We start from the raw sequence: 24,611 nt of genomic DNA on the forward strand, positions 1-24,611 counted from the left end.
AAAGAAATTATTTGCTCTTTGCATTTACATGTAGAAAATTGTCTACTGAGAGTGTAAAATGAACATAAACTCAAACCAGGGGTTGTTCGAATGGTCTTGCGTTGTATTGTAATAATAAACGGGTTGATGTTAAATATCTCATGCCTACGAGATTTAGGAGAAAGCTTATTTTTCTGACTTCAATGAATCGCACGAGAAACATCCAAATTTCTTTCCCATTTGAAAGAATTGAGGGATGACTTTAAACCAGTTGTAAGTGTTTCGATCTATCTTATACGAATATTTCTTGGTGTATGGAACATATGATTCTACATTTCATTTAATTAATTCATATCATACCATGATTTAAACGAATTTTGTTATCCACGATGAATTTTGTTAAATGTATACTAAATATTAAAAATTACGAAAAAAAATTTCGTTCATCAAGTCGCCATATTTTTGGTAGTTCACGAAATGATAGCATCTTATCTATTTTTAGCAGATTAACGAATAACGGCGTTCAGCGATATGAATTTTTGGTGCATATTTATGTTGGGGATTCTTCGGAAAAAATCGTCCTTATTACGAAAGATGCTATAATAAAATAATATAAAGATATCCTTGTATTTTAATCAAACAATTCGTTGGAATAATGTAATGTAATAAGCCTACGAAAGTCATTTCGTGGTTTTTACGAAAAACTCGTAATGAAAATAAAAACGTATTCGTAGCTCATTCGTAACCGAACGTGTACCGAGAAACAAGTGCTTTTTGTTCTCTCCGGTGTGGTTTAGTTTTTTCGGTAGTACGAAGGTGCTTGCTGTGGCAGAGGCTGCAGTAAAGCATTACTAATAAACAGTCCCGCGAGTGATAATTATTACCTGCGATATCGGTGAAGGTAGTGCAGTGAAGTGCGTTACTAAACAGTTTTCTTGCCTGCAAGACGGCTTTGTTTAGACGAGCTATATCAGCTCTCTACTGTGTGAAGGTCACGCGGGTGACGGATAAAACAAACGAAGGATCAATTCACCTACCAGCTCGTCAGGAACAAACTGGTGAAGTGTTTCGTTTTTTACTTTTCTTATCGATTTTTTTTATTATTGTTTTTGATTTTTTATTTTGATTTAAATTAAATAGTGCGGTCGAGCGCGTTGCTCCCGCAACAAAATGGAACAAACAGAAGGATCACCTTCCGAAGACGAATATTATGAGGAAGAAGAACGTATATCTGATACTGAGACAGATAATGTTATGGTCGATCCACTTCCCCCACTTTCCCCCAATGTCTCACAGCCCCCCCACCCCCCGAGTCAAGGTTTACCAGGATGGATCCGCTGGTCCTTGGGTGGTATACTTTCGGCCCAAAAATAAACCGTTAAACAGCATACCTGTTGCACGGGAGCTGACAAAACATTACTCGGCCGTAACCGAGATTAAAAAGGTTCAGTCAGATAAACTGCGCGTAGTCGTTACTGACTTGAAACAGGCCAATGATATCGTTAGAAATAGCCTCTTTACGCTGGAGTATCGCATCTACATCCCTTCTCGTGATGTGGAGATCGACGGTGTGGTAAGTGATGCGGGTCTAACTGTCGATGATCTGATGCATGATGGGGCTGGCCGCTTTAAAGACCCTAACCTTCAATCAGTTAAGATTTTGGAGTGCAAGCAATTGCACTCAAAGTCCATCGAAGATGGGAATTACTATCCATCAGACTCGTTTCGCGTAACCTTCGCCAGATCTGCACTTCCGAGCTACGTTGAAGTGGGAGGAGCTCGTCTACCTGTCCGCCTGTTTGTACCGCGGGTCATGAATTGTTCCAATTGCAAGCAGCTAGGTCACACGGCCACCTACTGTAGCAACAAGAAACGGTGCGGTAAATGTGGGGAACGCCATGCGGATGAAACTTGCAGTAGGCCCGCTGAGAAGTGCGTTTACTGTGGGGAGGATCCGCATGCACTTTTGACATGCCCAACGTACAAACTTCGCGCGGATAAACTGAAGCGATCCGCCAAAGATCGCTCCAGACGCTCTTACGCAGAAATGCTTAAAAGAGCTGTTCCACTTATCTCCGAAAACCCATTCGTTCTCTTGCCAACTGACGATAACGCCTCTAACGACCCTTGCGAGGGGCATTCTTTGGCTCCGCTTGGAAACTCTAGGAAAAGACCTAATCAAAACTCACCTGAACTTCCTCGTAAGGGTCCTAGGTTGTCCCAAACAAGGGTACAAAATAAAAATAATTCATCAACCGGAAGTGCTGGTACAAATCCGAAGATAATACCTCCTGGTTTTGGGAAATTGAGATACAACCAGGAGTTCCCAGCACTCCCCGGGGAACCAAAAATCCCAAGTGCTCCAATTTTACAGTCAGAAACTCAACCTAAAACGGGATTCCTTAAATTTTCTGACATTGTGAACTGGATATTCACAGCTTTCAACATTACCGATCCTCTGAAAAGCTTGCTGGTTGCTATTCTACCAACAGTAAGAACATTTTTTAAACAGTTGTCTGAACAATGGCCCCTCCTTACAGCGATCGTATCCTTCGATGGCTAACTTATTAGACGGAATCAAGGATCTGATCACTGTTTTACAGTGGAACTGCAGAAGTATTGTCCCCAAAATTGATTCATTAAAACACTTGCTAAATTACAATCATTGTGATGCATTTTCCCTATGTGAAACATGGCTAACTTCTAATATAAACCTCAACTTCCACGATTTTAACATTATCCGCTTGGATCGATAAGACTCATATGGAGGGGTACTTTTAGGGATCAAAAAGTGCTACTCCTTCAATCGAATCAATCTCCCTTCGACGCCAGGCATTGAAGTTGTCGCTTGTCAAACAACAATCAAAGGCAAAGATCTTTGCATTGCTTCTATTTACATTCCTCCTAGGGCCATGATGGGATATCGAAGACTCTCTAACGTGATTAAACACCTTCCCTCGCCCCGCCTGCTTCTTGGAGAATTTAACTCTCACGGTACGGGGTGGGGCTGTCTATACGACGCTAATCGATCTTCGACAATTCAAGACCTTTGTGACAACTTCAATATGACAATTCTGAACACAGGGGAAATGACACGGATTCCTAGACCCCCTGCGCAAGCAAGTGCACTGGACATATCTTTATGCTCGACATCACTACGGTTAGATTGCAAGTGGAAGGTAATATCTGATCCCCACGGTAGTGACCACTTACCAATTGTAATTGCAATCACCACTGGTTCAAGACCATCGGCACCAATCAATGTTCCCTATGACCTCACACGAAACATTGATTGGAATACGCTGCTGAGATATCCAAAACTATCGATTCAACACAGGTACTTCCCCCGGAGGAAGAATATAAGTTTTTGTCCAACTCGATTCTCGATACCGCGATTCAAACTCAGACGAAACGAGTACCCGACGTGAACACCCAAAAACGTTCTCCCAACCCGTGGTGGGACATAGAGTGCTCAGACGTGTACGCGGAGAAAGCTGCCGCGTATAAAACCTTCCGGAACGACGGGTTAGTTGCTAGTTACCGAGTGTACGCGATATTAGAAAAGCGAATGAAAAATTTAATGAAAGCTAAGAAACGCAGTTACTGGCGCCGGTTTGTCGACGGGTTAACAAGAGAAACATCGATGAGCACTCTTTGGGGCACGGCCCGACGTATACGAAACCGAAACAGTACTAACGAGAGCGTGGAATATTCAAACCGTTGGATATTCGATTTCGCCAAGAAGGTTTGTCCGGATTCCGCCCCGGCACAGAAAATCTACCGCGCCGCGTCGCCTTACAATACCGCGAACGAAACACCGTTTACGATGGTGGAGTTCTCACTTGCTCTCTTATCATGTAACAATAAAGCCCCGGGGCCAGATAGAATCTAATTCAACTTGTTGAAGAATCTGCCAGACTCTGCCAAAAGACGCTTGTTGAATTTATTTAATAGGTTTCTTGAGGGTAACATTGTCCCACATGACTGGAGACAGGTGAGGGTCATCGCCATCCAAAAACCAGGAAAACCAGCCTCCGACCACAATTCGTATCGTCCGATTGCAATGCTGTCCTGTATCCGGAAGTTATTCGAAAAAATGATCTCGTTTCGCCTCGATAATTGGGTCGAAACAAATGGCTTACTGTCAGATACACAATTTGGCTTCCGCAAAGGCAAAGGGACGAACGATTGCCTTGCGTTGCTCTCAACATAAATTCAAATGGCATATGCTAACAAAGAGCAGATGGCATCAGTATTCTTGGATGTTAAGGGGGCTTTCGATTCAGTTTCGATCAACATTCTTTATGAGAAGTTGCACCAGCATGGTCTTTCGCCAATTTTAAATATCTTTTTGCTAAACCTGTTGTCTGAAAAACAAATGCATTTCTCACATGGCGATTTATCGACATCACGATTTAGCTACATGGGCCTTCCCCAGAGGTCATGTCTAAGCCCTCTCCTCTACAATTTTCACGTGAATGACATTGACGAATGTCTTGTCAATTTCTGCACGCTAAGGCTGCTTGCAGATGGCGGTGTGGTCTCTATTACAGGCCCTAAAGCCGTCGACTTGCAAGGACCACTGCAAGATACCTTGGACAATTTGCCTTCTTGGGCTCTCCAGCTGGGTGTCGAGTTCTCCACGGAGAAAACTGAGCTTTTCGTATTTTCTAGAAAGCGTGAACCAGCGCAACTACAGCTTAAATTAATGGAGCAAGCTATTGCTCAGGCTTCAACATTCAAATATCTCGGGGTATGGTTCGACTCTAAAGGTACCTGGGGATGTCACATTAGGTATCTGAAACAGAAGTGCCAACAAAGGATCAACTTTTTCCGTACAATAACTGGAACATGGTGGGGCGCCCATCCAGGAGACCTAATCAGGCTGTACCAAACAACGATATTATCAGTGTTGGAGTACGGATGTTTCTGCTTTCGCTCCGCTGCGAACATACACTTCATCAAACTGGAGCGAATCCAGTATCGTTGCTTGCGTATTGCCTTGGGTTGCATGCACTCGACCCATACGATGAGTCTCGAAGTGCTGGCGGGCGTTCTTCCGCTGAAAAATCGATTCTGGGACCTCTCATATCGATTGCTCATTCGATGCGATATTCTGAACCCATTGGTGATTGCAAATTGCGAAAGGCTTGTCGAGCTTAATTCTCAGACCCGATTCATGTCCTTGTACTTCGATTACATGGCACAGAACATCAATTCATATACGTATAACGTCAACCGTGCTCATCTCTTAGATACTTCTGATCCAACTGTATTTTTCGATACATCCATGAAGGAAGAGATTTGTGGAATTCCGGATCATATTCGCCCACAAGTGGTCCCAAATATTTTCTATAACAAATACCATCAAGTCGACTGCGCCAAAATGTTCTACACTGACGGATCAATTCTCGACGGGTCCACAGGCTTCGGTATCTTCAACGAAAATCTTGCTGCCTCATTCAAACTCAATGATCCTGCTTCAATTTACGTAGCAGAATTAGCTGCCATTCAGTATGCTCTCGGGATCATTGACACCCTGCCCTCAGACCATTACTTCATCGTTTCGGATAGTCTCAGCTCCATTGAGGCCATCCGTGCGGCGAAGCCTGGAAAGCACTCACCGTATTTCCTGGGGAAAATACGGGAATATCTGAGTGCTTTATTTGAAAAATCTTACCAGATTACCTTGGTTTGGGTCCCGTCACATTGTTCTATTGCGGGCAATGAGAAGGCGGACTCTTTAGCCAAGGTGGGCGCATTAGAAGGCGACACTTACGAAAGACCAATTTGCTTCAATGAATTTTTCAGTATCTCTCGTCAGAGGACGCTCGATAGTTTGCAAACCTCATGGAGCAATGGGCATCTGGGACGGTGGCTACATTCCATTATCCCGAAGGTATCAACGAATGCTTGGTTTAAGGGGTTGGATGTGAACCGGGACTTTATTCGTACGATGTCAAGGATCATGTCCAACCATTACTCGTTTGACGCGCATCTCCGTCGTATAGGGCTTGCTGAAAGTAATCATTGTGTTTGTGAGAACGGCTATCACGACATCGAGCATGTTGTTTGGCTGTGCGCAGAGTACTGTGTTGCCAGGTCCCAACTAATAGATTCCCTTCGGGCCCGAGGTAGATCACCCTATGTGCCAGTCCGGGACCACCCCTATATTTTTCTTTTTGAAAAGTATTGATGTCCAAGTTTAATACATTTTCCCCTCTCTCATTCACAGTAGAATCTCACCAACCTATCCCTATATCTACAATATGGCATTGTTCCACGAGTCTTCGGTGCATACCCTTCTTGATAACCGTCTATCCAGAACATCATGACATACCTCACTTGCAGATTATATAGAGTGCCAATAATTATCCGAAATATCGACCCTCCCCTCGCCCCTGCGATTACAGACTGGAAACTACAACACAACAACAAAGTGTGCATATCCGCCACAATGACCAATCAGCAAACGACGATGTCAATTACACAATATGTATCCCACTTCCCACCTTTTTCCTTTACTTACATAAGAGGGGAGAAAGCCGCCCCTAAATACGGCTTTCCCTTCCCCCACTAACATGTGACATGTAATAAAAAAAAATGAATTATCGGCTTCGTTAAGCTACAGCATTTGGGCCTAAATAAACGTATTTAAGATAAAAAAACGTATTCGTAGAAGTACGAATGATTCATGATATGCACGAAAAATTCGCATATTTTACGAAAGTTTTCTGTACGAAACCTATTCTTTCAGTGTATTTTTGCTCTCTTAAGCATTCTACCAGACGTTTGTTTGACAATTCATCGGTGGGTTTTGACAACAAATTTGTTTTGCTCAACTCTTACGCACAGAAAAACCCATCGACGAACATCGTTCATTGGTCCTATTCGTAAGATATTGGATGGAATCGATGATTTTGTCAAACGTCGAACCCACCCAAGTAACATTAGAAGAGATAAACAAGAAAGAAGCAGATGATCCAAAAATGATGAAAATGATGGTGGCATTTCATGGCCTTTGCGGTATATTGAACAGGTTGACGGTGGAACCACGCGTCGCCTCTGATATAATGTTAAAATTCTATTGATACAAATATTACATTAAGGCGGGGCTGGTTGATGGAACGATGACAACGGAACAAGTCTTGCGCTGTACCCGAAATGGGTAATCGGAAAGTCAATTGAGCTAACCTACCTACCAAAATCCATGAACCAAGTTTTTTGATGAATATATTTAAATACATCTTTTTTCTGTAAATCACTACCAGCTGATGAGAGATAGGATGGTTAACACCCAAATGTGTTTATATTTCGCTTAAAGTGGTGGGGGGGGGGGGGGGGGGGTGGGTGGCTGTGGGAGAGGGTAGAAAAATAAATTTGTTGCAATTTTGGGTAAAGTAAATTGATCAAAACTTTTTTACATTATAATGTATCATTTCAATAACATTTCTATTCAAAATTATCGTCAAGCGACTCCCCTCTCGCAGGTTAATGGGATTGACGATATTGTAAATATCATTAAGCCACAATAGATTCAATAGAGTTATCTAAATATAAATACCTTTTTAGTTTTTATTTGCACCAAGTTCTACTACTAGAGGTTCATTAATTCTCATGCTACTAATTCACCAATCATTATAACTACTCAGGATTTGATTTATATAAGAAGCCCGCTTCAAGATGTTGATTACAATACGCCTCGATAGCGATGTATCGAAAGGGGCGGGAGGGCTGATGAGAGCCTTTTTCGGTTCTATACTTTTCCGTTCGTTACCAGCTCACAACCAACAATCAACCAATAACAAATAGATGATTGAGAAAGTATGTGCTATGTGGTTGGCTGTTCAAATATTAGTAGAGTTTGAAGTACTAATGTATATTTGTCATGTGATGATCATAGCTTCAGCTGTATCATGTACCTGTCTAATCTATTGCATCTCTCATCTTTTGTCTTTTATCTCTTCTTTTCGAGTCTTATATAGAGCCGTCGAGAGCCGCGCCGGGCCCCGGGACCTTAATTACTGATGGGCCCTACTATATACGACTTCTCATTTTAGTATGAATTAGGGAAATTGTACGAATTCAAACTTTTAAATAAACAATTTTAAAAGTAGAAAAATAAATTTGTTGCAATTTTGGGTAAAGTAAATTGATCAAAACTTTTTTACATTATAATGTATCATTTCAATAACATTTCTATTCAAAATTATCGTCAAGCGACTCCCCTCTCGCAGGTTAATGGGATTGACGATATTGTAAATATCATTAAGCCACAATAGATTCAATAGAGTTATCTAAATATAAATACCTTTTTAGTTTTTATTTGCACCAAGTTCTACTACTAGAGGTTCATTAATTCTCATGCTACTAATTCACCAATCATTATAACTACTCAGGATTTGATTTATATAAGAAGCCCGCTTCAAGATGTTGATTACAATACGCCTCGATAGCGATGTATCGAAAGGGGCGGGAGGGCTGATGAGAGCCTTTTTCGGTTCTATACTTTTCCGTTCGTTACCAGCTCACAACCAACAATCAACCAATAACAAATAGATGATTGAGAAAGTATGTGCTATGTGGTTGGCTGTTCAAATATTAGTAGAGTTTGAAGTACTAATGTATATTTGTCATGTGATGATCATAGCTTCAGCTGTATCATGTACCTGTCTAATCTATTGCATCTCTCATCTTTTGTCTTTTATCTCTTCTTTTCGAGTCTTATATAGAGCCGTCGAGAGCCGCGCCGGGCCCCGGGACCTTAATTACTGATGGGCCCTACTATATACGACTTCTCATTTTAGTATGAATTAGGGAAATTGTACGAATTCAAACTTTTAAATAAACAATTTTTTTATATTTTATGTTTGACTCGGCACAATTCGTTAGATTACCAGAGGCGTGAGTCTTTTGTACATTCAAGATTGAAAAAATAAACGAATATTATTGGCTGTCCATTAGATCTACTTACGCGCAACTTGCCATTCCAATCGGAGATTTGTCAAACACGTTAATATCTTCATCATTTATACTGCCTTGATGCACGCTAATACTGCCATCGTTAATGTTGCCTTGATTGTTATTGTTGGTGCATGCTGTTGATTTTGGCGTACTGGATGCAGTTATTGCGGATGTCATTTTTACGTGAACGGATTTTCCTTAGTGATTTCTGAACATAGTGTTCCGTAATGTGCCGTCTGATCACAGAACTAATACGTAATAAGTAGCCCTTTACATGTACAAAGAGTAGTCTGTTTAGTGGTACCGCATTGTGTGTTATTTTCCAGATTGACGTGGGAAGGAATGGGTCGTCCAACCTCATTCTCACGACAAAAACATCATTGAGGACATTTGGATAGTAGTTTCTGGCAGAAGTATCATCCGAAATTTCTCCGAATTACGACAATAATTTCTCAGTGGCATATTGCACCAACGCGGTGCCAGGGAATGTACCCAAGCAACAAAAAGTTCGGATAATACTTAAAAAGCACACTTTAAAGTTCACATAAAGTTCTTAGCGAACTCTCAAGCATAAGCTTTAATGGAACTTGAAAGCTGCTTAAGCCGCTTTTTTAACATAAAACGTATTGCAAAATTACTTAAAGCGAGAAGCTTATGCAGCTCTCTTATACGAACTTTTGGTTGCTTGGGTAACCGTACCTCGATTTTTCGATCGTCCATATACACGGAGATCTCGTTTCGAGAGCTGTTGTTGAAATGTTCAGTACTGTGTTGTTGATATGGTGAAATTGAATATAGGAGAGTACCACCAACCTAAGCTACATTTGCATCATTAATAATTGACCCACATCATGAATACTCGATCTAATACAACACGTATAGTCAATGACCACCGAATTTGTCCGGAGCACCACGTTTTGCTGCTGCCAATCATTCCTCTCGATTGATCACCACGGCGAGCATAAACGATTCCTTTGTTCTTCAGATAATGCAGAAAAAGTAGTCCAGATTAGCCTTTCGAAAAACAGTAACTTGATAGGATTTTTCACCTAACAGTAAGATCGAACCATTCTGATACTATGCATCTCATGTATTGTATTCATTTGCTCGATCAATAGTCATTATTTGTTCGAGTTCCGATAAGAAATTTTTCTTAGTATTAATAGAATCAATAAATTTAGTCGTTCAACAATTTTTATGAAGGAACCTAAAACAATTAACAAGCTAATATTTCTCATGTAAGCTTTAGATACTTCTTCTGGTACTGAAAATCGTTTCTTACCATGATTCGAACAAATGACGGCTTCTTTACGTATCACTTGTGATAAATGATACCTGAAAGGTCCAAACGCACTGCTAGATTAATCTAATCGATTTTATTTCACTTACCCACTTGGATCATGTACTTCCGAAAATCATTCTAAACAATTCTTTCGAAGACACCAAGACTCTGTGATGAACATGTTCTGAGATACTTAGGATTGCTGCGTAGTTGTTTGTTGTAGGGGAATCCGGGGCAAGTTGGCGGTGTTTTCAGTTTCCATTTTTTCCGCTTTTATTTATGTAGACCGTGTAAATTGAGCACGTTGCATGAAAGGACAGATTGTTGGCGATATCTGCGATTTTTTTCAATGTATTTGTTGCATTGTCTTTATATCTATTGGCCAAAATATTTTACGTGGAAAACCCACCAACTTACCCCGGTCTGAAAGATCTTTTCACGCACTACCGAAAAGAATAATCATCCGTGGTGTTGGGACGGAAAGTCTTTTTAGCAGAACAGAATGTATATGTGTGATGAAATCTCGCTAAAAGCTACGTTTGTTTTATTAATTTTCCGTTTCAATATAATAAATATGGTTACTTACATTTAAACTAACCTCACCTTTCCAAATACTCTCAATAATAGATTGATTGACGATTTGAAGAACTACAGATCAAATAACCGTGAGTTAACTATTAGTGCTAATAAATTCAGTTACTTACATTTCAAATAATGATATAATTATTAATTTTATAAAACAAGTTATATAATTGGTCTCGCAAGTGATAACGTGTTCGCTTTGTTGCTCACTTCTTTTCGCCAGTTTGATCATTCCTACCTACGATGAATTTTGTGAATCTGATCCCATGTTCGGGGGGATCTTCGATGTTTGCTTACTCGGTAACACATTGAATAGATTGAAAATGACCTTAACATTAGAAAAATTTACTTAGTATCCTCGAAAACACAACATCGCCCACAATTTAAAAAAAAATGCTATGCGACATAAACACATTGTAAAATGTATTTTACATTACTTCAGGCACACAACGAGAGACAGCGCCATATGACTAATGGACACGGAGAAAAAGGGACTCTGCTAACTTATCCCAACTGCCAACTAGTCCCGGGCTCCCCTACACATGCAGTATTTCGGAAAAACTGTTTACCATATTCTGGATGAACTTTTCAAACTCAGAACAACTAGAAAGGGTCATTTGCATTAACACAAACTCAATCAACCGAAACTTCTCCGAATCACGACAATAATTTCTCAATGGCACATTGCACCAACGCGGTGCCAGGGAATGTAACCGTACCTCGATTTTTCGATCGTCCATATACACGGAGATCTCGATTCGATGATCCGGCGTAAAATTGGCCAGTTCACAAATAGGGTCTTTGTTCCGGTCACAAATACAATTTTTTTGCAATAATAATTCTAAACAAAATTTTCGAGGAAATCATAGACTTCTAGAGCCAGTTTCGGATCTTCCGGAACGATACGAACAGGTTCACAAGTACGAATTTATGCGAATGATATTCCAAAAAATCTTAGAACTCTAGAACAAGGTTCATGAATTGGTCAGTTTCACTGGTGTTCGAGATCTTCCGGAAGATCATTATGTAGCCAAAAAAACATGAGTAGGTCTCGTTCAAATGAGAATTCCAGAAACACTAAAACGCATGGTTCTAAGACCAGCTTTATAATTCATATCAGTTCAGCGAATGTTCCAGATTTCCCGGATGGTCATTATGTGACGAATACTGTCAATTTTTCACTTGGAGCTAGAAATTTAAGCCAATGTAACGTGAATGAATGTTTTCGACAAAGCTGCAGAGTTCTATAAGTAGATTAATGAATTAGACAGTCAGTTCTATGGATGTTCCGGATTTTCCGGTCGATTTTCACGTGGAATCAAGTATTTGAATCAAAGAATCACTATCATTTTAAATGGGATTTTATATAAGCTTTCAAGAATAATTCAAAACATTGGGATCAGTTTCATTGATTGACCACGTTGTCACTTGTTCAGTATTATGAGAAATACTACGGTATGGCCGGAATCAGCATCGGAAGCGTAATGCGGAACGTCCAAGATCATGTACAAAACTGATATGTACATTCCTATTTTTGTTTTGGTTGTGTTAATTATTAGTATTCTGTAAAAACTTCAAAAGTTATGGCATTTTGAAAGTTCATTGACCCCAACACCTAAAGAAGGATGTTTTTTGCATCCAATGAATACCTAAAAATATGCAATATCACAAAGAAATAACAGGCAATTATCGTTAGCACGACTGTTACACTGCCTCTAGAAGCATAACTGTCCCATGTACTATGGGAATCCCTATACACATGGGACAATTATGCTTCTAGCGGCGGTACAGTCGTCATAAGCCCTCCCATAACAATGAGTTCCAAATCCACATCTAAAACTTAAACATATATAATCGGTACTCTCTGTTTGCCCACAGATCAAGGAGTCTTCTTCACTGCATTCGACATGTCCGGTGCCACCCGCTACCGAAGTCTTTGGGAACACCATTTCAAATCTTGCCAGGGCATCGTTTTCGTTATCGATTCCAGCGACCGGATGCGATTAGGTATATAATGGAAGATACTGTTTTGCGCTGGGCGATTTGTGAAATATGTTTTACCCATTACAGTGGTAGTCAAGGACGAATTGGAGATTCTGATACAGCATCCAGACATCGCCAACCGACGGGTACCGATTCTGTTCTTCGCCAACAAGATGGACTGTACTGATGCCTTGAGTAGTGTGAAGATTGCCGCTGGCCTAGGCTTGGAGAAAATCAAGGACAAACCGTGGCACATAAGCTCCAGCAATGCACTCACGGGTGAGGGCCTGCAGGACGGTGTCCAATGGATGGTGCATCAGATTAGGGAGTGTGTCGCTAGCTCTAAGAACGGCAATTAAAGACTTTGTAGAACCGAAATTACGATAAAAATATGAACAAATAAATTTTGACTATGTCTTGTGTGTAGCTTTGTTTATTGATATTTGCAGTACACCCGAGTTAGGTCAGTTCTTGAATAAAGTACATATTCTCACCTGCATCGATCTGAACATGTGAAGAGTCTGACGATTGTGACTGTTCATTCAAGCCTGGTTCTTCTTTGACTTCTACTTCCATCGACAGGACTTCGTCAGCATCAACGTCAGATAGCACGTCCTGAGATTCGTCATCTTCAGAGTCAGACGTTTCTTGTTTTACTTGCGAATCTGGTTCTATTGCTGTGTTCGATTTCATCTGCTGAGTTTTCTAAAATGTGGAAAATAAAGTGACTTCCTACAAACCAAACGTAATGTACCTACGTTGATCTCCTGTTCTCGAACTCGATCTCGTTGTATAACCTTGTGCAAAACGTCACAGGATTTGTAAATTATCAGATTATCGCGAACCTTAGGTGGATCGTGGTTGTGGCCCCAATTTAAATGGAACACAACGTATGCTTTGTCTGCCAGAAACAAAGTTTGACAATTGTGCGTGTTTCGCTGCTCACACACCCAATAGGTGCGGCTTTTACGTGGAATGGAGCAATAATATCGATAACCACCATAAATCAACCCAAAACCTTCGTTCGTTTTGTAAAAATAAAACTGATGCGACGGCAAACGAATAAGCTTACCAGGTGGATTCTTCACATTTTCTACATTTGTGGCTGTTTCTGACTGTGTTGGTGCTGTTTTAGGTGACTGTTTTTCAATCAACGAAATGGTTGGTTCATTTTTAGATTTGGTACCGACATCAACAGCATTAGTCTTTTCGTTGTCCTTGCTGGGATTATCGTGTGCCTTCGACTGCACCTGGATACGAACAGAAGCCTTCCCCTCACTGTTCATCCGAATAATCACCTTTATAGGTTCCCCTTCGCAAACCTGATCCAGCACGTTAGTGTTTTCAATTGCATTCTTCGCCAGATCGATTTGCTTCTGCTTTCGTTCTATTGCTTCCTTTTTAAGCGTAACATTGTGCTGCCGACACTGGGAACGGTATCGGTAAAATTCTTCCAGACTCTCCAAGCAGGTCGAACAAATAAACGAGTTGGCATCCTTCGCTGGATCCAGCTGAAATATATACATATGATTTATACCAGTAAGCATTATTAAGTTCGTATTTGACCGAGTAAGCTTCTAAGGATCGGTAGCTGATTCAATTACTGCATCAAGCAAAAACGGCCACCTCCTAAAAAAACTGACCTCAATCTGCAGCAAGGTTCGAATCACCTGAGTGATGTCATCCTCATCGCTGATACAAGATTCTCCGATTGTCGAAAGTTCGTTATCGTCTGTCGCCTCCGCTAGACACAGTCGGCAGTATTCCGGTTCCTCATACTCGAACACCACCGTGACGTTCGTCATTCGTAATGTGCTTTCACAATGTCCTGACAAACGATTAATCCACCAGACACTCGTTCCACTGACAAATTACTAATTATAACGCGAAACTTTATCAGAACTTTGTATTTTTATGAAGAAAACAGGAAATTGCAAACGGATAGACTAATGTTGACATTCTGCTTTTGGTACCGACAGTGCATTTACCTTACACGGTTAAATAAAACAACCTGCAGAATAAGTTCTTTTAACTTACTTTTGAGTTGTGCGTCGCCTTCGCACTTATTAGTGTTGTCAAAAACAAAACGAGAGGTTCGACTCAGTCGAGGTCTTCCGTGGAGGAAGGTACTTTTGAGTTGTTTGGGGTGAACTCAAAATTAGGTAAATTCAACTTAAATTTGAGTATAAAAAACCTATCAATGAGTTGTAATTTTTGCCGTGGTTAAATGGAAACTACCTTCAACACGGTTTACCTAATTTTAAGTTCCCCCACGATACCACGAGATTGAGTCAAAGGAACTCAATTTTAGGTAGTTTTTCGTTTCCGTGTACAATGCGAAACAGTTGCCAATTTTACAGTTTTTTCAGGATATTTCCACATTATTATGCGTCGTCTAAACATTTTACCGAACAATATTTTGCACACGCAGAATTTTATTTATGCGTCGATAGCATACTTTTCTAGCTGCTTCTTGTTTCTTCTGCTGCAAGTTTTATGCATTGGACATATTCGGTCTATCCACTCATTGAATGCTTACTAGAAGTATATGCATTAAAATGCATAAACATCACAGAAGAAAAGAGCCAGGAATAGAAAGTATGCTAACTATGCTGATTTTTGTTTCTCAGTGTATGTGATAGTCTAATTCAATATAAACTTTTGAATAGAGCTAATAAGATTTGTAAACAAACTTTTGTTTTGCTGAATTCTCTAAATTTGTTATAATTTCAACACAGAAAAGATTTGAAATTGATTTTACCAAGGGTAAAGATGTTGATTCATGTATATATTTCATGAAATTCAACTCGACTGCGGAATAATGAGTGAAATAAGTTGTTTTATAAAAATCTCTTAGCCCTTTTGAAGAATTGATATTGAATTTTTAAGTACCGTACAGAGCCCATCCGTCGATCGGGTACCACTCACCGATCATTTGACGCAAAAATCGTTTTATTTCGAATATTAAATGGAATTAATAAATTAAAATTGATGCGAAACTTACAACATCAATATGACACACATTTTCAGTATGCATCTCTTATTATTAGCATAGCATAGCATATACGATTGCACAAATCGTGGGTGGCTGTGCAATGATCAGCTAATATTCACCAAGATATCCACCATATCGTGTCACAAGGAAAAAAAAACATTTAGGATTAACGCTTTTTCTTCATAGTGGAACAAGCATCACAGCGTACACCTGGCCACGTCCTTACAATCGTCGAGGAAGGGAAGGAATGTTAGTTCAACATGTACTTGCGAAAGTGCAGGGAACCCATACTACTTTCATAGATGTTTCAGGAATAGGAGATTGTGTTAGTAGGGTAGGTTATTTATGATGAGCTTATTCAACAACATTTCAGTGCAACATGGATGTAACTTACCTAGTTTTATCCGTATTTACAATAAGAAAATTATTTAGATAAAATATATAAACATTGAAAAAACAACATTAAACAATTTCACCTGCTCTCAATTAATTAGGGTGCAAGAATTATCCTCCATCATCAGTGAAATCGTTGCATCAACTAGTCATTTATAGATGCCGCTACGCTACGGATGTGTTTTTGGTGGTTATATTCACGCGTATGCATTGCAATGTTAATGAGACGATAAAATCACTACATAAAATCTCTCTATGTTCACGCTATTCACACCTCCCAAGTAACCAATAAGCATTATAACGTAGCCTAATATCTGCTTTAGATCCACATATAAAGCTGTCCTATAAAGCCGTGAAGCCCTAAATACTTATTTAATGCTGATATTATGCCAGAAAAGGCGAAATATAGTGCTATTACTGTGCGGAGATTGACAGCTCGTTTCTGCAGTACTAATGCTATTATATAGCAAAAGCGTACAAATGTCAAATTTCAAAGCCTTATATTGGCACTACTAATGCTATTAAAAAGCTTCAGTTGGTTGTCATTGTCCGCCATGGTTTTAAAACCATTTCTTATGTTTCCTTTCGGTATGATGAGCAAAAAGGAAAAATTTTAAAATAAAATATTCTGTTTAAAACCGTAATTGACTCTGTTCTATCTAATGCATTGTAATGAATATCCTTAATGGGTTTTCGTTCTCACACGATATGAATGTTTACGAAAATTACCTTTAGTAAGTCTCGAACTGAGGTACCTTGCCTCGTCCTTCACGGTAAGTGCGCTGCGTTTGCTTCCTGGACTATATTGCATATGTTCGATTGAAATGAAATATGCCGAATATAATCTTCAAGAAGAGTTGCATAACAAATAAACCCACAGCATTACAATAGCATTATATCAGCTTTTTATAGGCTCTATAATGGCATTAAATGCACTTGTAAAGCTTACATGCTTTAAAGATCCTTGAAGCATGTACGCGTTATATCAGCTTTATATACGCATATAGAGCAAGCTATAATGCTATATGTCGGCTGTGCAGTTATGCATTATTGATGCTAATAAAGAGCTTTATTGCGTTGTTAATGCTGTAATGGAGTTTCAATGCAACATTAGTGCAAATGTATAGCCAATATAGTGCAATGGCTTAATGCTTATGGTTACTTGGGGCTATTAACACGTAACTCACTTTTCACTTATTGGGCCACGACCGCATAAAAAGCCTGGAATACACCAACACCAATGCAGCCCCAAAAATAATATTTCGCCTATGGCGAACCACTTAATTCCAACAAAATGAACTGCTTCCACTGATTAGCCTAAACATTTACTTCACTTTTGCCGAGCCATTCTTCATTTAAAACGACAGCTCAGCTCACTTTTTTTCTCATTTAAGCCATAGCGAAAACTTACGCTAAAATGGCCTTCTTCATACACCGAGCAAAAAGCATTTGAGAATTTCATAAGTCTCGGCATATGAACCAGCCTTCTGACGATGCCATTGAACGCTTTAGAATGTCATAGGTAGGCTTATGAATTCATTTATCTTTATTCATGCACTCCATAGACGTACAAATAATGTATTTCATAAAACAGTCTTATGATTTTGCTCCAATATATGCGTTTAAGAATTTCATAAGTTTTTCTCATGAAACTCATATGAGATCTGTTATTGATTCTATAAAATTATATTGTTTTTCATAAACGTCACTTTTGTGAAAAGTTCATAATTGTTTCTTATGAATTCAGTATTGGCCTGGACGTCCAAAGGAGCTAATAGTTTCAGGCCAGCACTGTTTGGTTACCGCTGTTTGAAACAAACGAGTTGAAATTTTAGTCAAATTGCAACAAAATTTAAAATAATTGTTTTTTATATTATTCAATAAATTACTGTGAGCATTAAATCAGTTTCCATGGTTATGATTTTTCAGAAGATATCCAATATTTTGAAATGAAATCTGTTGTGCATATAATTAGTGTCTGACACGTATTTCATAATTATCAAAATCATTTGAGAAGTAAGAATCATTATCATTCAGTTTGTCAAGTCGTTTCCCAGTTGTCTAAGCCCAGTTCCCCAGGAAATATTGACGAAGCGTTGCTCATTATGTACAAATTTTAATATTTAATGGGAGTTTTCTCTTCAATCTTCTGAAGGCATCTACACTTGGCGGTTCATTTGTCCCGAATTTAGTTCTACAAGATGACAACACGAATGAACTCATTATGAATTACGCTCATGTTTTACAATTCTCGGTGGTTTGTTTACTTTGTCAGTTGCGTGAGTTCGAGTGCAAAAGGTGCCCATCTGTTACATTCAAACTCACGTAACTCCCACGTGAACAAACCACCGAAAATTGTCAAACGAAGTTCATCCGGCTCATTTTGGGGTTATGTCGGTTGGTGTAAAACCTAATATCATCTAAAGGTTGATTTTTACTGTTGATTTTTTGTCTACTAAAAATGCTCGAGAAATATCAGCCATGTTCTATTTTTTATATAAATGCACAATAATATCCATAAAAAAACTTATGGCATTCATTCGATCATTGTGATGAATTTCATAAGACTGTTCTATGGAAATCATTATTACTGCTATGTTCTCTGCTTATAAATGTCAGCAATTTTCATAAATGGGCACCTATGGCGTTCATTCGGACATTTTCATAAATTTCATAAGAGTGTCTCATGAAAATAATAAGAGATGGATTTGGAAAATTTCCCCTCCAAATCATAAGACAGACTTATAAAATCCATTTAAAATCCTTATGTCTGAAAGTCATAAGACGTTTTTATGGAAATTCAAAGTAAATTTTGCTCGGTGTAGAGTTCTAGGCAAATCATTCTACACACACCACTTGAGTGGTTTGTTTTCCTCCAGCTGTCATATGTAAAACTGTCAGCCAATTTAATCATTACAAATAGCTCGCATAAAGTCTTTATAATGGTGCTGAAATGTTCTTTGTCGCTGTAAAAGTCATTCCGAAAACGTTCAATGCCGGTTAGTCAGGTTCCATCACGAAAATAATCTGACTAAAAAGTTATTTTCGATTTGTTTTTCTCCATCTATGACAGGTGGAGGAAAACAAATCGTCGAACACACTAATACAGTTACAGATTGTCAAGTACTCTATTGCGGCAACCACAACCATTTTTTCCCCAGGAACACTCAAATTTCACTGATCAACTAATCCACACTGTTGATCGTGTAACCAACGTTGGTGTAACCGAAGAACCGGCGTTTCTTTTATTCAGTTTTATACTGACTGTAACAATATTTGCCAAAAATGGTTGCCATTTTGTAAACTCCATTTTTGCATATTTTGATAATTTTTTTTCGAAAAAAACTGGCCTACGAAAAATTCTGCGAAAAATCTATTATTTAGTTCAATGTATATATAATATATGCAAAAAAATAGATCTTTGGGACTTTTAGTTCAAACACAGCCGAATTTAATGTAAAAATCGAGATTTTCAAGTTTTAATTGTTTATAACTAATAAGTAATTAACAAATTAACATATTTTTTGTGCTAGTTGTACTCCTTACATCCCTACGAGTTGACTAAAACTCGTATTTATATGTCAACGCTAGCTAGGAATCCAATAAAAACTTAGAAAAAATAGGTGGCACGTATACGTCCCACTGCGTCGCAAAGGGTTAACTGTGAGTATGACATCGTCGTACGTCGTCTGAAACATGGTTGTGACCCTAGGAGCAGATCACTTGTGATGCATTTTTAAAAATCAGCTAAATGCGAAAAATAGAAATTCATCATGTATTTTGCGTTGCGTGTAAGACGTCAAAACCCTACACTGAAAAAAATCCAAACGTTAATTCTATTTGCTTCAAACCGCTTAAAATTCATATGAAGAAGAAATGCTATTGTTATCACGCGCACACATTCCTTCTATGTGTCAACTGTATAAACTATGTATGCATACACATAAGTTATATGTGCATATTGGTATAGAATGGGGTTTTATGTGCCTAATAGTTATGAAATGTGAATGTAAGATTAATATTTCTTGTAAATACACACATTAGGTTTATGTGCCAGCAAATAGTGTCTATATGCCTCCGTTAATTGCAAAAATCTATGTGTAAAATCAATAGGCATAACGTTTACTTTTTTTTGAGTGTACGAAAAAACTAGTCCTACATTCGACAAAACGTCAAACAAAGTGAATCAGCGTAGGACGTTTGTTAAACAAACTTTTCTGCGAGGGAGTGCAAAGTTGAAGCAAAAATGGAAATTAAATGCATTTTTTTCTAATTTGATGCAAATTTGTTATACATTTCTAGAGAGATCTGCCCCTAGTTGTGACTCGACATACGCAATTCCGATCTATCCGCGAACTACACAATTGTCCGCTGTGATCGAAGCTCACTTATACCAGTAATTTAAATCGTGGGTACGGCGTTTTAATAAATATGACCACTTGGAACAAGTAATTGTACAAATTTCACTCCTTCGGCAATCTCTTTTCATCTGTGGGAAATAGCTAAGACCGAATTCAAACCCAGATTTACATGCTGCACATTTAAGCGCCGTGTAACAACTTGTTGATTCTGTTAATGTTGGAGTTTAAATTATTGTTTTAGGTGATTATAAGCTTCGTTGGACATTGGATGAAGATGTGAATGGAATCCTTCCGGTGAATGCATCATCAGAGCAAGAACTTTCTCTTGCCGAATTTGGTTTACATGAAATAAATGGTGTCTTTGTGAATGAGCCTAGCATTGAGCTGATCGATCCGCCATAATCTATTTTAAAAATTGACTAGCAACATTTGTTTTAAAAAAAATTAATGGGTTGTGTACAGGACACGACCACGGTGACATTAAAAATGCAGCTTTTTTCAAGAGCGTGCAAATGAATTTTATCTATCACACATATCGACTCACGTTCTTGTTCACTCGCCTGTTTTCATATGTTACAATTTGCTATATACCCTCCCCATCAAAACATAATTTATTGAAGGTCTTTTAACGGTATCTATTAATCAAGTATCTCACTAGGTGATTGGCATTATTTGGCTGATCCATCTAGTAAAAATAGGTTGGTCTGTCCAGAAAATATATTCAAAAGAAAAGTTCCATATTGAGAGCTGTGATGAGGAAGCCCACGCCGCCAACGGAAATATACAGATTCTCCATGAAATATGAAATTTCATTTTCCATTTAAATTTTCAATAATGTACTAATGAACTTAAGTAAACAATCTTAAGTTTATGTATTTCTTGATCGATTAGTGGTGGAAAAAATGAAATTATTTGATAAATTACATTGTCATGCAACGTTCGCACTACCAGTTAAAACGGGTTTTTATGCTATCTTGGTGACATTTTTCTTGTTGCTAATTATAAAAACGTGTTATAACTCTGTAGTGCAAACATTGTATTATTAAACCAATTCTGCAGCGTTTTATGTTATATAGGTGTTTTATGTGGTAATAGGACTGACATAATTTTATCTTCAGTACAGCGGTTTGTTTCATAATTTAAAACAGATTTATTTTAAAATTTAAAGTAGTATACCCAACCGTTCTATTTGTTGTATACTTTAAAACGCAATTAGAACTGTGTTTTAAATACATAGGGTAGGACAGATATTCTGACTGGATAAACTGGGAAACAATTTTAAGTCCAGTAACGCTTAAGACATGGCTTGAATTTGAATCGAAAAAGAACACCCGCTTCAACTGCTGCTGGGACGGTAAGTTCTGTTTTAAAATTTTCCGTTGTGTGCAGTACGAAACAAAAGTGTTTGAAATTATAAAACAAAAAGTTCTGCTGGGAATGTGATTGTTTCCGATACAATTACACTCAGATTTTTCACGCAGGGGATACAGGCCGTGTAAATGAAAACCGCGTAAATTAAAAAAAAACGCGTTAATGAAAACCGCGTAAATTTCAAAATCCGCATAAAGAAACCTGAGTGTACTCTCCTATATAAAATACTACTCTGCTGAACAGTGCAATAGCTACAGAAGCACGTTGTCAGATGCCTTACTGATAAAAAACATATAACCGATATATGAAACATGAAAACCAATAGGCTCTTTACCCTACGCAGCTACAAAGCGCCGTAAACATGGATTAACAAGTTACAACGCACACGCATGCATAAAAATAAATACATATATACATATGTATATTTTTTTCAAACGTAACACTCTTAAGCAGCACACACCGTATTGAACTAAATCAAAACCACCCCGCCCACCCACTTTGCAAATCATTCTGTGACACCGTGCTGGTACCCGAAAAATCCGCACACGGCCACCGCTGCCGAAAATGCATAGCGTCTACCGCTTATTGTAGTGCCCAGACGCTGCAGCCATGTTCTTACCCGTTCGACATAAGAACAAAAACTGATTCAAACGGGTACGCGTCACCTCTATTTATAAACTAACCGTATATGGTTTAGTCACTTAGGTGCGAGTGTGTGCGAATGCCAGCGTTGCCGAAAATCGATAGCGCTTATTGCATCGCCCGGAGACGATGTTGCTCCTATGGAATAAAAGCAACAACTGATTTAAACGGACATGCGTTGCTTCTATTTATGACTTTTCGTGTTTCATTGAGCATCTAAGCTGCCCTCTTATGACGGCTGTGTCTGAGAAATCTGCCTCACGAATGGTAATTTTCCCGTTTTTCGTGAACTTTTTAATTTTACCATTTTCCAAAAGTCTACTTTTATTGGGGAGATATTAAATTGTTACCAATATTTAAGTTAGGTGTTTCTGAATCGGTTGGTGTATGAATGATTAAAATCCATCTAGTAATATCGGAGTTATAAGCGTGCAAACCTTACATAGTTTCGTTACATGGGAGATAGTTTAGATTTTAGAATGACACCTAGCCCCAGATAGTGGAGTAAGACATTTTTAATGTCAAAATTGACGCGAAATTCGAATTCATTAGTCATATTGGCGAACATCTATTGAAATTCGACTTTGATGCACTTAATTCCGATCTGCTTGTCATCGTTTATTCCATGACACTGTAACAGATGATATAGCGTCCATTTTCTACGATAATCTTTTTTGAAATCCTGCACTCAAGAGAACCTCGTAAACGTTGCTGGATAATTCTCAACCAAAATCAGCTGTGATGGACACCCGAATTACGACATTTGCGCAATCGTGGCCATAAAGCTCGGAAACGATTTTACCGATGCAGATCTTTGTAGAACAGAGAGAATATCAGCTCTCTGTAAAGCGCGAGTGAGCCTTGCTCCCTTGCGATAGAAAAGTTTAAAAGGCTTGGTTTCCCTGCATTCTACACTCACACAAAGTTTTAAGCCAAGCTGAAAACTAAGACAGTAACTATAATATTCTAGTAAGCTACTTGAAATAGTTCTATCAAATCCGACTGTTTCTAATTGGTTGGAATGTTATTGGAAAAAGTGGGAGCTTACATCAAAGTCGCTCTTTTGTGTATATTGCTGTTTTGCAACATATTAAAAATACCAAACAAACTTAGTACGTTGATTTCATGAAGCAATACTGTTGTCAGTCATTTTTACTTTTTAGATAATTCGGGAATCCTGCGAATTGAAGAGGGGCATTTTGCCTCGGTGGGGCGTATTATACCCATTTACCCCAAGTATCTAATTGTAATTTCTAGAATGCGTGAACGAGTGCCACTCTCTTGATGTGTTAAGCTATTGCTTAAGTAGTCACATTTAAATTACGTAAAGCGGGTATCTTTGATCCACGAGGAAACTTTGGCCCATTAGAGCTTGTTTCAGTAACTGTACGATAAGAAAATTCCCTTTAAGAAAATCATCCAAACAAAAAAACAATTCCTGGAAAATTTCGGTGAAAACATTTTGTGTCTATACAGTCAATTTTGTTTTCTTTGGGGACGTAATATTGGGCAGGGAATTGCCTCCAGGTATGCAATTTACACAATTTTTCGCTCTTTATTTCACTTTTCGATCCAATAATTCGACTGATTGAAGTAACCTCTAGAGCAAAGATTGTAAATTCAAAATAAAATTATTATATATTTACACAAAAACAAAATAAATCACTCAACAGTTTAAATCTATGGGTATCTTTTTTCCTTTTTAATTTCGACTATGTTAGTCACATTTTCGTTTTTACATTTTAACGACATTCAATTAGCTAGAGATTACTGGGTAGGGAAAGTTATGAAAATTAGAGCCATTTACCTAGGGGCAGATCACTCTAGAAATGTATAACAAATTTGCATTAAATTAGAAAAAAAAAACATTTAATTTCCATTTTTTCATCAACTTTGCACTCCCTAGCAGAATTTTTTTTTTACAAACGTCCTAAGCTGATTCACTTTGTTTGACGTTTTGTTGAATGTAGGGCTAATTTTTTGTAGGGTTTTGACGTCTAACACACAACGCAAAATACATTATGAATTTCTATTTTGATGGAAAGAAATGCATTTAATT

At 38.4% G+C, this 24,611-nt stretch overlaps 2 protein-coding genes across 2 annotated transcripts in view; one reads left to right on the forward strand and one right to left on the reverse strand.

Moving 5' to 3' along the window:
* LOC131688902 (ADP-ribosylation factor-like protein 6) overlaps positions 1-13,216 on the forward strand; it is a 27,057-nt gene extending 13,841 nt beyond the window's left edge. The window contains exons 2-3 of the mRNA XM_058973514.1: positions 12,686-12,814; positions 12,878-13,216. Coding sequence (XP_058829497.1) covers positions 12,686-12,814; positions 12,878-13,149 — 401 coding nt within the window. The 3' untranslated portion in view covers positions 13,150-13,216. The remainder of the gene's footprint in view (positions 1-12,685; positions 12,815-12,877) is intronic.
* On the reverse strand, positions 13,203-14,780 carry LOC131688898 (uncharacterized). Its single transcript, XM_058973511.1, has 3 exons — positions 14,434-14,780; positions 13,549-14,301; positions 13,203-13,495 (listed from the first exon to the last, which is right to left on the reverse strand). Exons 1-3 carry the CDS (start codon positions 14,593-14,595, stop codon positions 13,250-13,252), a joined length of 1,161 nt encoding a protein of 386 aa, XP_058829494.1. The 5' UTR covers positions 14,596-14,780; the 3' UTR covers positions 13,203-13,249.
* Between the last annotated feature and the right edge of the window lie 9,831 nt (positions 14,781-24,611).

Source organism: Topomyia yanbarensis, chromosome 3 (genome assembly GCF_030247195.1).
Source record: "Topomyia yanbarensis strain Yona2022 chromosome 3, ASM3024719v1, whole genome shotgun sequence".
Taxonomy (NCBI): Eukaryota; Metazoa; Arthropoda; class Insecta; order Diptera; family Culicidae; genus Topomyia; species Topomyia yanbarensis.

Coding starts and splice junctions, on each gene's coding strand:
- LOC131688898 (XM_058973511.1), bottom strand. CDS start 14,595: ATGACGAACGTCACGGTGGTGTTCGAGTATGAGGAACCGGAATACTGC. Junction 14,302..14,433: donor GAACCTTGCTGCAGATTGAG/GTCAGTTTTTTT, acceptor TATATATTTCAG/CTGGATCCAGCGAAGGATGC. Junction 13,496..13,548: donor TTCGAGAACAGGAGATCAAC/GTAGGTACATTA, acceptor TCCACATTTTAG/AAAACTCAGCAGATGAAATC.